The sequence below is a fragment of the Felis catus genome, chromosome D2 (assembly GCF_018350175.1).
Source record: "Felis catus isolate Fca126 chromosome D2, F.catus_Fca126_mat1.0, whole genome shotgun sequence".
Classification (NCBI taxonomy): Eukaryota; Metazoa; Chordata; class Mammalia; order Carnivora; family Felidae; genus Felis; species Felis catus.
Genome location: NC_058378.1, coordinates 82645387 through 82659678, shown reverse-complemented (window position 1 = coordinate 82659678; position 14292 = coordinate 82645387). Strand labels below are relative to the sequence as shown.

The 14292-nt window shown below is 50.5% G+C and overlaps 1 protein-coding gene across 3 annotated transcripts in view; it reads right to left on the bottom strand.

The window, feature by feature from the left end:
* Positions 1 to 14292, bottom strand: part of DOCK1 (dedicator of cytokinesis 1) — a 529364-nt gene that overhangs the window by 89555 nt on the left and 425517 nt on the right. For all 3 annotated transcript variants that reach the window (XM_011287620.4, XM_019813984.3, XM_011287621.4), the window contains 2 exons: positions 11853 to 11953; positions 2151 to 2209 (listed from right to left, as the gene is read on the bottom strand). In XM_011287620.4, coding sequence (XP_011285922.2) covers positions 2151 to 2209; positions 11853 to 11953 — 160 coding nt within the window. The remainder of the gene's footprint in view (positions 1 to 2150; positions 2210 to 11852; positions 11954 to 14292) is intronic.

Below are 14292 nucleotides of genomic sequence, written 5' to 3'. Positions count from 1 at the left end.
GCTAGCGTTTTCTTGAGGATTTTTACATCTACGTTCACATCAGAGAGGGTGGCCTAGAGTTTTCCTGTAGTGTCTTTATCTGGCTTCAGTATCAAGGTAATGCTTGTATCGTAAGATGAGTTTGGAAGCAATCCCTTCTCTTCGATATTTTGGAAGAGTCTGAGAAGGATCGGCATTAATTCTTTTTTACATGTTGGACAGAATTCACCAGTGAAGCTATCTTGTCCCGGGCTTTTCTTTGTGGGAAGTTTTGGATTGTAGATTACCTGACATCTGTCTGTTCAGATTTTCTATGTCTTCATAATGCAGTCTTGGTAGGCTGTACGTTTCTAGGAACTTATCGTTTCTTCTAGGCTGTCCAATTTGTTGGCGTATAATTACTCACAGTAGTCTCTTTGGATCCTTTTTATTTCTGTGGTATCAGCTGTAATGGTTTTGTTTCACCTCTCATTTTATTTTATTTTATTTTACATTTATTTATTTTTTGGGAAACAGAGTGAGACAAAGCGTGAGTGGGGGGAAGGGCAGAGAGAGAAGGAGACACAGAATCTGAAGCAGGCTCCAGGCTCTGAGCAAGCTGTCAGCACAGAGCCCGACGCGGGGCTCGAACCCACAAACCGTGAAATCATGAACTGAGCCAAAGTCAGACACTCAGCCGACTGAGCCACCCAGGCACCCCTTACCTCTCGTTTTATTTATGTCTTCTCTCCTTTTTTCCTAGTTCATCTAGCTAGAGGTTGGTCAATTTTGTTTATCTTTTCAAAAATCCAACTCTAGTTGTGTTGAATTTTTTGATTGTTTTTCTGTTCTCTATTTCATTTATTTCTGCTCTCATCTTTATTGTTTTCTTCCTTCTGCTGACCTTGGGCTTCATCCTTTTCCTAGTTTCTTGAGGTGTTCAGCTGAGTTATATTTACCAATGAAGCCAACACTGTAGACCCAACAGACCTAACAGACATATAGAACATTCCACTGAGGAACAGCAGAATAACATTCTACTGAAGGGCACATGGAACGTTCCTCAGGATATACCACCTCTTAGGTCATAAAACAATTCTTAACAAATTTATGGAGGGGGCGCCTGGGTGGCTTGGTGGGTTAAGCTTCTGGCTCTTGACTTTGGCTCAGGTCACAATCTCATGGTTTGGGGGTTCTAGTCCTGCATCGGACTCTGAGCTGGCAGTGGGAGCCAGCTTGGGATTCTCTCTCTCTCTCTCTCTCTCTCTCTCTCTCTCTCTCTCTCTCTTTCTCTCTTTCTCTCTCCCTCTCTCTTTGCCCCTCCTCCACTCATGTGCTCTGTCTCTCTATCTCCAAAATAAACACATAAATAAACTTTAAGACAACAACAGCAACGACAAAATTTAAGGAGACCGAAACCAGACCAAGTATCTCTTCCAACTGCCATGGAATGAAATCAGAAGTCAGTAACAAAAGAAAAATGAGAAAACTCACAAATAGTGGAAATGAAAGAGCCTGCTCCTGAAGAAACCAATGGGTCAAAGAAGAAGTAAAACGGGAAGTCAGGAGATATCTTGAAACAAATGAAAGTGACAACAAAATACACCGAGACGTCTGAGGTGCAGCAAAAGCAGCAGCAAGAGGGAAATTTGTAGTGACAAACACCTAGTTTAATGTCTCATCTTAAACACAAGGATCCCCTGGTGTTTTCACTGTGCAAGTGTGTTACGCTACCACCACCTGGTGGCGCTCTGCCTACATACAAGGTCCGGTTCTGAGTAGGCAAAAAAACCCCCTTTTGACCTGAGGGTAGAATATGGTAGAATATATTAAACTGAATAGTAAAAGCAGTGACATTGTGACAAGGAGATGAGCTACACGGTTGGATGCCTGAGGAACGGAGGGAATGTTCGTGACGCCCAGAAGCAGCTTCAAAGCAGAGACGTGTTCACCTGACGTCAAGAGGGAGCCCCACGGATGTTTCTATTCACTCCCCACCCCCCCATCAGGTTTTCTTCCCATCTCCTGTTTACGGAAAACAGCTATTGCAAAAGTAGCAATCGCTCTCCGAGGAGGAGAAACGATTCGGATGTTTCGGATACCCGAGCCCCGACAGCCGGGGCCAACATCATCCATCACCCACCACACATTCAAGACCACCACCACGATGTCCGGAAAGCCCGGCTACTCACCAAGGTTGTACCACATGTCTCTGATTTCGAAGCCGATCTGCCTCCTCATGTCTCCGTACCTGAGAACCGAGGACAGGGAAAACGCTGAGTCACCCTTTTGAGCATTTGGAAATCAGACTTAGATTATTTTTAAGCACAACGAAAGTCCCCCATCACTGAGACAAACAAAGACTGTATCGACGCTGTGGCGTATTTGCCCCCAAAGGGAACGGAAGGAGGAAGGATCGAGCCAAGGGAGTCTCCCTTTCTCATCACCTCAGGCTCTGGAACATTCCCCACCCCCCCCCCGCCCCCAACACCCCCATGGGAGTATGGGTGAGGGGGTGGGGAGTAATACCAGCATTTTCCTTTCTTCAATCTCTAATGGCAAGAGGAGGACCTGGGTCCCTGGCCTAAGGGGGAGCTTGTGTGCAGAGCATCCAGGAACCACAGACACGAAAGGGCATCCTCCAACCCTGCTCACAAAGTAGTTTTCACACGTTAAAATTAAGCCCTGGAGTGGACACGAGAGCAGGGGAGGCCTCTCCCAAATATCCCTTTGGAAGGGCTTTGCACCAAAAGAGGTCAACAAATATTACCCGGTCTTTTGTTTATCAAGGAAAATAAATGCTAATTTCCCTTCTACCCGGTCAGCAGAAGAGGTGTGTGTTTCGTGAGAAAACAGAACGTGAGGCTTCGGAAGATAAACATTTATTAGTTTGTGAGCAATTTAACTTTTTCCTTTATTGCCTAACGAAAAAAAAAAAAAGCCTGATCATATTAAAAATAGTCACTTGCAAAACGATCGTAGAGTACGAGAGTATAGCAGCTGGGTCATCAAGCCGCTCTGTTCGTCCTCACATCAGCTGATGTGGAAAGGAAAGCTGTGTGTACAGATGACCCGGTTGTGGCTCCAACAGCAAAGATCCTCCCGGTAAATCATCAACCGCAGTTGATGCTGCCCCCTTATAGAAGTCTCCGGTGCCCTAAGCACACATCTGTCACTTCCGGCGGGAGAGGGCTGCAGGCTCAGACTCTCAACCAGGGAAGCCTGCCCTGGAGGCCCCTTCACAGAAGTCGACCCGGGGGCACAGCGCTTGTCCGGGTGCCACAGCCCACTGTACAGACAAGAACTGAGCTGGGGGCGTCAGTCCCTTCCCACGAGGACAAGCTTGTCCTCTGATGTCGATGAGTTACCTTCCTGCCCAGCCTGACAACCGGGTGAGTGCTGATGTGGGTGAATTCGGTGAGTGAGAGAGGGGGGATCTTGGCCAAGGAATGGACCTGTCCCCACTGCCCCAGTGAGGAGCGGCCCATCCGCTGTCAGCAAAGATACTGGACCGAGTCCGTGGGTGACCAGAGAGCATCCTTCCATGTCCAACTGGAGCCCCAATCGCCCAAGGTGTGTAGAATCTAAGCCCCGTTCAGCTGTACACCCTGTCCGGGCTTGTAGATCCAGCTTCCCGATCCCCATTTTTGCTCCTGCACAAATGACGAAGGGCCCCGGCAGCTGCTGCGGCCCAGACCCGGAGACAATGGGGCCGGCTGGCACCATCCTGGCATTTACCCGGAAAGAGCACCGCGGAGCGTAAAGCCATACTCACGCCCGGTGCTGATGCCGCCTCCTGAGGCTGCGAACATCTCGCTGTGTGGGTGGATGATCACCTCTCAGGGAGCAGGCATCTGGGGACCCCGGGAGCTCGGCATTACAGGCAGGACCCCGGGAACATAGAGACCCCCCCCTCCCCTGCCAGCACGAGTTCAGAGCCCCCAGAGGTGGTGAGAGCTGGTCACAGCGGCTGGCCTGCCACTGCCTGACTCAAGCTTTAAATACTCTTCTAACAGCCAGGGGACTCCCTCTTCTCCCGATAATAGCTCTCACACAACAAGAAAGGCCAAAACGCCACGCGGCTGGGACCATTCGGGAGTGACCCGATGTCTCGTGACCTACAGTCACCCGCCACTTCTCCAGAGCTGAGGCCGACCCCTGGGTGCCAGGGGGCCCACGCGGAGAGGGAGCCCCCGCCGCTTCTGCCTCCTCTCCCTGCGCATCACCTCTCCTTATGGTGCCCACAGAGGGTGAGACGGTCATGATGCCTCGTCTGCGTTTCCCAGTTACGCTGTCCTGTCTTGTATGTGGAGGACCATGTGCCTTCACGGAATTTGAGGGCAGGATATCGGCAGAGATCCAGGAGCACATCCCTCGCCAGAGGCAGCTTAATCTCTACACATCTTCGGGTAACCGCCCGGTAGGGTCACGGCTGTCACCAGCACTCAAGGGGGGTTCCCGGAGCATTTGTACCTTCCTCCTGAGGAGGAGAAAGCAGCAGTCCTCGGGAATGTCGGGGCTAACGCTCCTTACCTGGGAGCAGACCGGGGCTGGCGGCCTTGTGGGTCAGAACCAAGGTCGTCTCTAACAGCCTACACGGGAGGGAGCGGAACCAGTCCTGGAGGGGGGAGCTAGAGGGCTCGGCCGAGTCACAGGCAAGGAGGGAAGAAAAAGATCCCGAGATTCGGACCCCAAACCCCACGCCTCGCCCCGCAGCACTCATCGCGAGGGCCCGCAAGTGCGGACGTCCCTGACCGCAAGGCACGGCGCTCTGTCACGTCCCGCCAAGGGCCCTGGTTTCATCGGACTCTGGCAGTAAGACTACGGGGTGAGCAAAGGGACGCTGCTGCAGCCCTCTTTCCACCGAGGAAGCAAAGGTTCCCGGTGGTGAATGGACCAGCCGGACAGCAGCACGGAGCTGGGGTCACCCGGCACCGCCCCCCACAGCCCGGCCGCCCGTGCCCACCCCCAGGAAAGGGAGCACCTCCAAACTGCCAGCGGGGCCCCCAGCAGACAATCCCCCACAGCCTAGGTAGATACAGGGTCCCCCACCAGGCCTATTGCTCTGACCTAAAATAGCAGGAATCCGACCTCTGAGGCCTTATCTCAGTCTCTGGTTTCGGGAGTCTTCACCCCAAGGAACAGAAAACCCACTGCCCACCACAGACGGTCCAGCCTTAGGGGTGAGGCTGACTGGAGCCCAAACAGAAGCACACTGGGCAAGTCACCTGGCCACTCTGACCCTCAGTCTCCTCTTCTGCAGTCCTGGGATAATGATGTATGATGTTCACCTCCCAGGATTTTTTAAGAACGAGAGAGATAAGGCCCTCATATGTCCTAGCAAGTACTCGAGCCATGCTAGGTGCTTCCTTTACAAGCTCAGACTAGGCCTCATACAGCAGCCCCCTCATGGTCACAATGGCCATTTAAATTGACTCATTCGGGGAGGATTACTCATTGATTCATTAATTACCGAATGCTTACTAGAGGCCAGGCACAGAGCTAATATGAGAATATTAATATCATAGGCAGAACAAAGTCCACAGACAAGTACCCTCCGATGTGAAGAAGGAAAGATGTAATCCAGTCAGAGGGGAAGGAAGAGCATTCTAAGCAGAGGCGTCAGCAGGTGCAAATGCCCCGTGGCAGAGCAGGCTAGGTGATTATATTGACCAAGTAGGAAAAGTGGCTGGAGGACAGGGAGCCTGCTCCTTCCCCTTAAGAGAACAAGGGGGAAAAAAAAGAAAGAACAAGGGGGATGCAGTCTGAACAAAGGCCGCAGAGGCAGCTTTTTAAAGTTTATTTATTTTGAAAGAGAGAGAGAGAGCAGAGGAGGGGCAGAGAGAGAGGGAGACAGAATCCCAAGCACGCTCCGAATGGTCAGCATGAAGCCCAATGTGGGGCTCAAATTCACAAACCATGAGATCACAACCTGAGCTGAGAGGCCAAGAGTCAGATGTTTAACCGACTGAGCCACCCAGGCGCCCCCACAGACAGTTTTTTAAAGTTTAAGTTTCGGGGCACCTGGATTTACTGACTCTTGGTTTCTCAGCTCAGATCATGATCTCACGGCTGCATGAGTTCAAGTCCCGCATCGGGCTCTGTGCTGCCAGGGCAGAGCCTGCTTGGGATTCTCCCTCTCCTTCTCCTTCTCTGTCCCTCCATTCATGCTGTCTCTGCCTCTCTCAAAGTCAATAAATAAACTTTAAAAAAATTATGAGAGAACAAAGTTTAAGCTTCAAAATATTTTTGAAATAAGAAATACGTTTTACTTTACTAACCAACACACATATAAATATATGTGTACAAATGTTGTATGAAGTGGTAACCTCACTACCTTTATGGTCTCCATGAAGTATGGTCCCCAAATAAGTCTGTTGGGCATGACTGTCGGTTGAACCGTGTCATCCATAAGAACGTGTAGAGGTCCTGGCCCCCAGAACCTGAGAATGTGACCTTATTTGGAAACAGGGTCTTTGCAGATGTCATCATGTTAAGATGACATCATACTCGATTGCGGAGGTCAGAGGGAGGTTAGGTCCCAGGACAGGTGTCCTCACAAGGGGAAGGAGATTTGGAGACACGGGGAAGGAGGCCACCTGAAGACAGGGGCAGAGTTGGGAAGGATGCAGCCAAGGCCAAGGAGCACCAGGGACTGGGGACAGCCACCTGATGCAAGAGAGGCACAGAACAGGCTCTCCATCTGAGCTTCCAGAACGAGCCAAGTCTGCCCACCCCCTGATTTGGATTCCTAGCCTCCTGACGTGGGACAATAAACTTCAGGCGTTTCGAGCCACCCAGTGCGTTAACTACGAGGGTGGATGATCGCAGGAATTGAGTGCGATGACCATTAAGCTGCCATCCTGGCCCGAGGAAGGGCTGAGATGCACAGCTGAGAAAACGGCCTTTTGAAGGAGGGAGAGTGGAGTAAGAAGTCCCGAGAGCAAGGCTCGAGGAGCCCAGCCACCGAGTGAATGGCCCGACGGAGGACCAGGAGCCTGACAAGGAACAGTGAGGCCAAAAAGGAGGAAGAAGGTCGACATTCGTTCTGAGAACGAATGAAAGAGACAGATCGGTGTTAGGAGCGGGCGGAGGTTGGGGAACGGAGACAGATGTGGAGGCCGCTGGAGGGAGATGATGGGCCAAGTGGGACATTTGAACGCTGAATCCCTGAGGGAGGCGAGAGGAGGTGGGACCCCAGCAGCGACCAAGGGAATAAAGCTCATGACACACGGGTCTCGGACGTGCCATGGTGCCCGGTGCCACAGGAGTTCTACCATGTTCAACGGAGCACGGTATCACTCGGGTGTGGGGAACACGTGCCCCTTGCCAACAGGGACTCGGCACAGGGCCACCGTTTGTTACGTCTGTCTCCCCGGGCCCCTGGCTAACTCAGTTCACAGTGAATTTATTCTGAATGATCAGAGTCTCTCACAAAATGAGCACAGACACAAGTTATACTTTTTCTGAACTATTTCTTGTCACAATCTGGAGTGCAAACACAGCTTCAGGATTAGGTCACGTTGCAAAATGGGGCTTGTCACAGCTTTATTTCCCTCCAGTTTCCCTAAGAGCAACGTCTGTAGTTTGACCTAACACGCACATCTCAGAGCCCCGCGTGGAGATATTTGTTTACGGGGTGGCTCATTCTGGGTGTGAACCTGCTTGGGATTCTCTCTCTCCCTCTCTCTCTCTCTCTCCCTCTGTCCCTTCCCCACTCATGCTGTCTCTGTCTCTCTCAAAGAGAAAAATAAAAAAAATAAATAAACTTTAAAAAAATATATAAAAAAATAAAGTTTAAGTTTCAAACATTTTTGAAGGAATAGGTTTTACTTCACTAATCAACACACATATAAATATATGTGTACAAATGTTTTATGAAGTAGCAACCTTACTACCTTCATGGTCTCATGAGGGTGCGACGGGTGGAGGGCAGATCTCTATCATAAAGATCGAGAAGCAGCATGGGAAACCACTGGGGAGAGGGTCTTCACGGAACCTGCATAACAGGTTCAAACGCACTGGCCTGAGGTTGGCCTTCAAATGTTACTCTCTTGGGCTGAAACTTTTAAGTGAGCATCTTACGCTTAGAAATGCTGGACGCCCAATTCCTGAACCCCCTTTCTCTTCCAGGACAAAGACTGGTCCTGAACACAGGAGCCTGTCTGCAGTCACAGGTCACGTTGTCACATGCCAGGACACATGTGTCCTGTGCACTAAAATGGCCAAGCTGGCTGCTAATCAAAAATAAACTCTTTTACATCTGACTCATATTTCCTGAGTCCCAATAATGTTGAAGATCGGGGTGGGGGGGGTGGGCTGGGCGAGGGACAGATGATGGTCAGATTTCACATGTCCTCTGTGGGCAGTCACTAGGAACAAGGATGTCTGAAGGCTGAGTCAGTTAAATTTTCTTATGATACACTTTGGTTCCCAGCGGTTATTTATTTTGTGATTCACTGGAAGATCTCATAGTCAATTTGGGTTTGACATAATCAGTTCTCTGTGTGGTATGGCCCATTGTTTTACGTTACCCCCATGCACTTTGGGGAATGTCTCTGGAACGAATATCCTAATTATCTCCCCAACCCCGGTCATCGGGAGGATGGAGAGCTTAGCAAGCGGGAATGAACAGGCTGATCTTTGCACGCTGGGATTTTCTATCGTTCTGGGCCACAACGCCGTGAACCAGGCAGAAAGGAACTGCTGAAGGCACAGAGGGAGAGGAGGGTTGGTGGGGGTGTACAGGTGCGGGGGGAGGGGGCTCCACAGAGAAGCCTTCACTCAGATGCGTTTGGCTGGATTCAGGAACCCTAGAGCAGTAGACAGACCCCAATGGAGGCGGCCAGTGGCTATTAAATGGACGTGGCATCACTCCACCTTCGAAGCCCATGGTTCCCTCTAGAAAAAGACAGCCTTGCTCATCACACTGCACTGTGCTCTGTGTCAGCACCCAGCCTTGTGCTCGGACCCATAGGGTCGGCTCCCACAGCACTGGGCCTCACGCTCTCCCCCAAGCCCTCCGGGCCTGGCCACCCACCTCTGCTTCAATAACCCACAGCATCTCTTTGCTCATAGATCAGGCCATGCCCTTTGGGACTTGAGGACCCTTGTGGGGACTGGCCGTTCACTGACCCACGGCTCGGCCAGCCAACCTGGTAATTTGGCGGCTCCTTTGCCACGCAGCCTGGGATCCCCTCCTGCCAGAGGCCTTGGGCTCCCCACGTTGGCTCCTAGTTGCCAATGTCCAGGCTGTCACGGCACCCTGGGGGTCCCCAGCACCAGGACCCTGAGTGCAGAGCAGGTACTCAATCCCTTTGCAGTAGCACAATTTTAAGCAGATTAAAACGGTTCTGGGCCCTGGGAAAATGTAAGCATTTGGGTAGGATGCCTTTAAATCTATCTCATGTAGATGTTGGTACTTAGCAATAAACTTGCAGCTAGATTATAAAGTGTTTAAGGTACAGAAAGAGGCACGAAAAATACAACAAACATGGGTGAACCTGCCACACACGTTAGCCACACGGCCTCACGGGCCACGGGCGCTTGTCTCAGACACAGAGAACACCTGTCCTTGGTGGCCTATGAAGGCCACACGCTGAGCTTAGGCCCCTGGGAGAGGGCCCCTCAGGCTGCACAGGGGCTGAGGCAGTCCTGCCAGAGCCTTGCAAAGACAACTACTAAAATGCTTGGGAGTTTTTCCCTTGGGGAATCTATGAGAACATTTCAAAGGGAAACTCCGGAGTCTCTTATCGCCACGGTTATGAGAAAAAGAATGCTCAATTCAGAAGCCCTGTCGGCTCTGGAAGGGGAGACACCAGCTGGCCGTGTTTAATTTTCGTTGGCTTTGAAGCCTCTAAATGCACATAGCTGTGTGAGAAGCAAAGGTTTTCTTTGGCGGCCGAGGCCCTGTGTGGTTACTGCATTTACTGACGTTGCTCTAGCTTAGAATGTTAACGTTCACACACCAAAAGGGGGCCAGTGCCGAGCCACCCCTTTCTGGTCTGGAGAAGGCTCAGAACTAATTGTTTTACGCTAAAAATCTCAAAGGAGATGCCAGCTCTTTTAAGCCAGATTTCCGGGTTCCATTCCCTTCTTCTCCTGCAGGCATCTTGAAGGGTTGGCCATGCTGTGCGCTTGGCAAAGAATGGATTCTGCTGTCGGCTGGAGCTGGGTTTGGATTCCCGCCTCACTGTGCAGTGAGCCCCGTCCGTACACACAGGTGGATTCACCTGCTGTGGGCCAGCTTTCCTTCTGCAGGACTGGATGACAAGGCGTCCCAGGCATCCGGGGCTGGCTGTGAAGGAGTTGTGTGGTACTCAGAGCGGGCCAGTTTTTTCTGCTGCTACTATAGAAAGTTCCACCGGGAGAGCATTTAAACCACAGGACAGCCGCATCTACCAGTCGCCAGCCCTAATTTTATAGGAGCCCTGAGATGATGTTAACTAGGCAAAGCGGAAGCTTCCCTATTGAGCTGGTCCCCAGAAGGCACCGCCCGATTTCTGTCCCTGGGCCAAGCCTAGCAGTCTCACCCCACGTTGGCTCCGAGTAGGCCGACTCTGCTGCTAACAGGCTTTCCCGGGAGTCCCCAGTGGCCACCCACTTGGCCTACACCTTCTGGGGCCTTCCTCTTTTCTGAACACCGAACACGTGTCTACATCAACGGTCAACGGACAGGAGCCACCCAACTGAGAAAGCCTGAAGGAAAAGATGGCCGGCTGGGAGTCGACCTTTCTGTAGATGGCACAAGGAAAGGATAGAAGGTTCTAAGAGTGGCGCAGGTAAACATCCTGGGCTCTGAACTGCCAGGGTCAGAATGACCAGGTGGGTGGCACTGGCCATGTGGCTTCACCTTCCTCATCTGCGAAGTGAGGATGATAAGAAAACCCGATGAATAGGTTTGGTTTTGCTTTTAATGATTATACATGAAAAACGGACACAGAGTGCTCAGCGAGTCACTGGCATGTAGTACGCATTCGGTACATATTTGCTGATAAAATTCTTACTCTCCAGGGATGATGTCCTTGCGATGTGGCCAGCACGCGAGATACATGCTGACAGGACATGAGGAGCACTGAACAGCTGTCACCTTCTGAGACTCCCTCTGGAATCGCTAACATCAGGGAGTGGCACAGGGTCGGCAAAGCCTTGGAACAGTCAACGTGAAGCAGAGGCATTACGAAATGATTCACGGAAACGGGTGACGTGGAAACATGGGAGCAATCAGAGAACTCTTCTCAGAAGTCCTTACGAAAGGGGCGCTCAGCAAAGAGAAGTCGGCGAAATTGAGGCAAAAGGGGGGAGGCGAGACCCTCAGGGCACCCAAAGTTTGGAAAGAAAGCATGCAAGAGCTCTTTTCTTTGTCCTGGACCAGTAGCCATGAAGGATGCAAGGACCGAGGCAGGAACGTGGGGCACCTGAGAGGTCTGTTAGGATGATCCAAGGGCTGGTTCAGCCCGTCGGACCTCCTACCTGGAGCACGAGACGGGGAACCTCTTGCAAAGAAGGAAACCGGGGAGCTCTCACCCCAAAGGACTTCTTCAACAACCTCAACTGTGCCAAGAGCTTGCATTAGAAGCTTCCTTTTTCGAAGGAGCATTGCAGAATTGGGCAATAAAGAAAACCGTGTGTGCAGTGACATCAGCAAAGTGCGTGGCAAAAGCAGCTATCTCCCGAAACTCCCATTCTGTGCGGTGCTAATGGTGGTGGACACTGACTCTGAACTCACCAGGATGAACCCTGCAATTTTAGACCTTGATTCATGGGTTAGAAGACGCAATACCAGATTCATGATTTGAAACCACCCTTTAATTACACCATGATTACATCTCAATTTGCATACCAAGGCGACGTGGAAATTATGCAGGCTCCTGCCCATGACCTCGCAGACTTACTTGTTAAGGATTTTGGCTCTCTTCGCGCTCGAAAAATTCTCCAGTTGCAAGGACTCTTGAGTGAGGAAAGCGACAGCCAGGTGAAAGTAGTTGTTCCAAAGCTGAAAACCAAAAAGGCGGAGACACTGAGGTGCTGAACAGCTTAATAACCCTCTAAGACATTCCTCGTTTGCCCTGCACACACCTCTGAGATGTTTAGAAACCCGTGGTCACCTGTACACACGGCTAACCAGCCACCCAAGGTGTGGTTCCGAGCTGGGCGTGGGCACTGAGGTCACGGTGCACGTGCTCAAAACCCAGGTCTACCACCTCCCTGAACAACTAACCTAACCTCTCGGTGCCTCAGTTTCCCGAGAGGTAGAGTGGGAATTTAAGTAGCACCCATCTCATAGAGCTGTCAGAGAATCGAAGGACTATATACGTGCAAAGCCATTGGGTGGTGCCCGCAGGCAGTAAGAACATAATAACGTTGGCTCTTACTGCTATGTGCCATTGAGCCCCTTATTTAATAATATGTAGGTTTCGCCCCACGTCAGGCTCTGTGCTCACGTCAGTCTCTGTGCTGACAGCTCAGAGCCTGGTGCCTGCTTCGGATTCTGTCTCCCTCTCTCTGCCCCTCCCCCACTTGTGCACCCTCTCTCTCCAAAATAAACATTAAAAAATATTTTTAAATTAACATATAGATTTCTCTAATTGTATACAAACACTAGAAAACTAAGGAGGAGAGATGCAAAAAATCCAACATTTTGTATTCCAAAGACTTATAGACCATGTGGCTGAACAGACAATTCAGAAATGACTTTGCTATAAAGCTCCACACAGTGGAAGGCATGTGTACTTTAACATGGTAACCTGGACATGCTGTCATAAAAGTGTCATTGTGGGTAGATTCCTAAAACATGGAACTAATGCCCCCTGGTCATGTCAATGCTTAAGACCAGCTCAAGGACATTAAAATGAAGAATTCTTGGAGCACAAATGGGGATGACTCAGACATACTCTTCAACCCACCGGGCTTGTGCCAGAGGACAGACTGTGGGGCCGGGGCGGCGGGGGCAGGATTCCACCTGCTCCGGTGGGAAAGAGCTTGGACACACTTCTCATCATACGTCCAAGCTCGAAGGGCCTTCGTAGTCTTTGGAAGAAATTTGTGGGTGCTGGTTTTCTCATTTACAAAACGGGGATAATATTTATTCTATCAAATGAGATTGTTGCAAAAGTTTATATAAAAATAAGGTGTTAACAGTACTGACTCCATTTTTAGTTACCTATGAGGTAAGTGGGAATTTTAAACAAGAGTTGTAAGTAAGTATGCTGTCTTCCATTTATCTGACACATTTCATGAACAGGGCATTTTCTTCGTAATACAGCAGCTCATAGGATCACTGCAGAATTGCCCAGGTAAGTCCTGTGCCCGTGATCTCCGATGAGGTGCAGAGACTCGCCCAAAGCCATGGGTTGCATGTGAAGCAGATTGAGGGTCTCGAGTGGGGCGTCCTGAACCTCACCACTGATGGTTTTTCACCACTCACCAAGGTGCATTCCCATTTAGCCCCATTGACACTAAAAGTGTCAATAATATAAAAGTTGCTTCTTTTGTTTTTGGAACTCACAGCCCTCCTCACCCCTGGCCCCCCACCTCACCCCCGTCTCCTGGCAGTGGCCTCTTATTGTAGCACTGGTGGGAGGCATGGCCGCTGTGGGTGCATCCTGAGAATCACAGGCAGGGGCTCAGCTAGAGCTGTGCGTTCATGGACTATAACACAGATATACTCTGGTGGGGGGGTGTTGATTATGGGGAAAGCTGTGCATGTGTCAGGGTAAGGGGTATTTGGGAAATCTCTGTGCCTTCCCCTTGATGAACCTAAAACAACCTTAAAAAAAAAAAGTCTTGGGGCACATGGGTGGCTCAGTCGGTTCAGCATCTGACTTTTGGTTTTGGCTCAGGTCATGATCCCAGGGTCATGGGATCAAGCCCCACATAGGGCTCTCCACTGCTTAGGATTCTCTCTCCCTCTTCCCCTTTCCCCCGCTTGAGTGCGCTCTCTCTCTAACAAACAAACAAAACCTTAAAAAAATCACATAAAAATACAAACCAAAAAATGGTATACAATGTATGATTTGAGGTGTGCAAGTAACCACACCCATGTGGTGCTGACCTGTGAGGGCTGTGACTCAATACCTGAACTTGAATGGGGTCTGAGGGCTAGATGACAGCAAAAACATAAGCTTCCTGGTTTGGGTAGTTTTACTGTAGTTACATAGGAGAAAGTTCCTATTTGCAGGAAATACACACTACAACACTGGGGGGGGGGGTGCTAGGTTAAGAGTTCTTTGTATGGTATTGGCAGGAATGAGAGGCAGGCTGGGCAGGAGCACAGGGAAGCAGAGGGGGGACGTAGCAGGCGGCCCTCAGGGCTGATTAGTGGAAAAAGAAGCA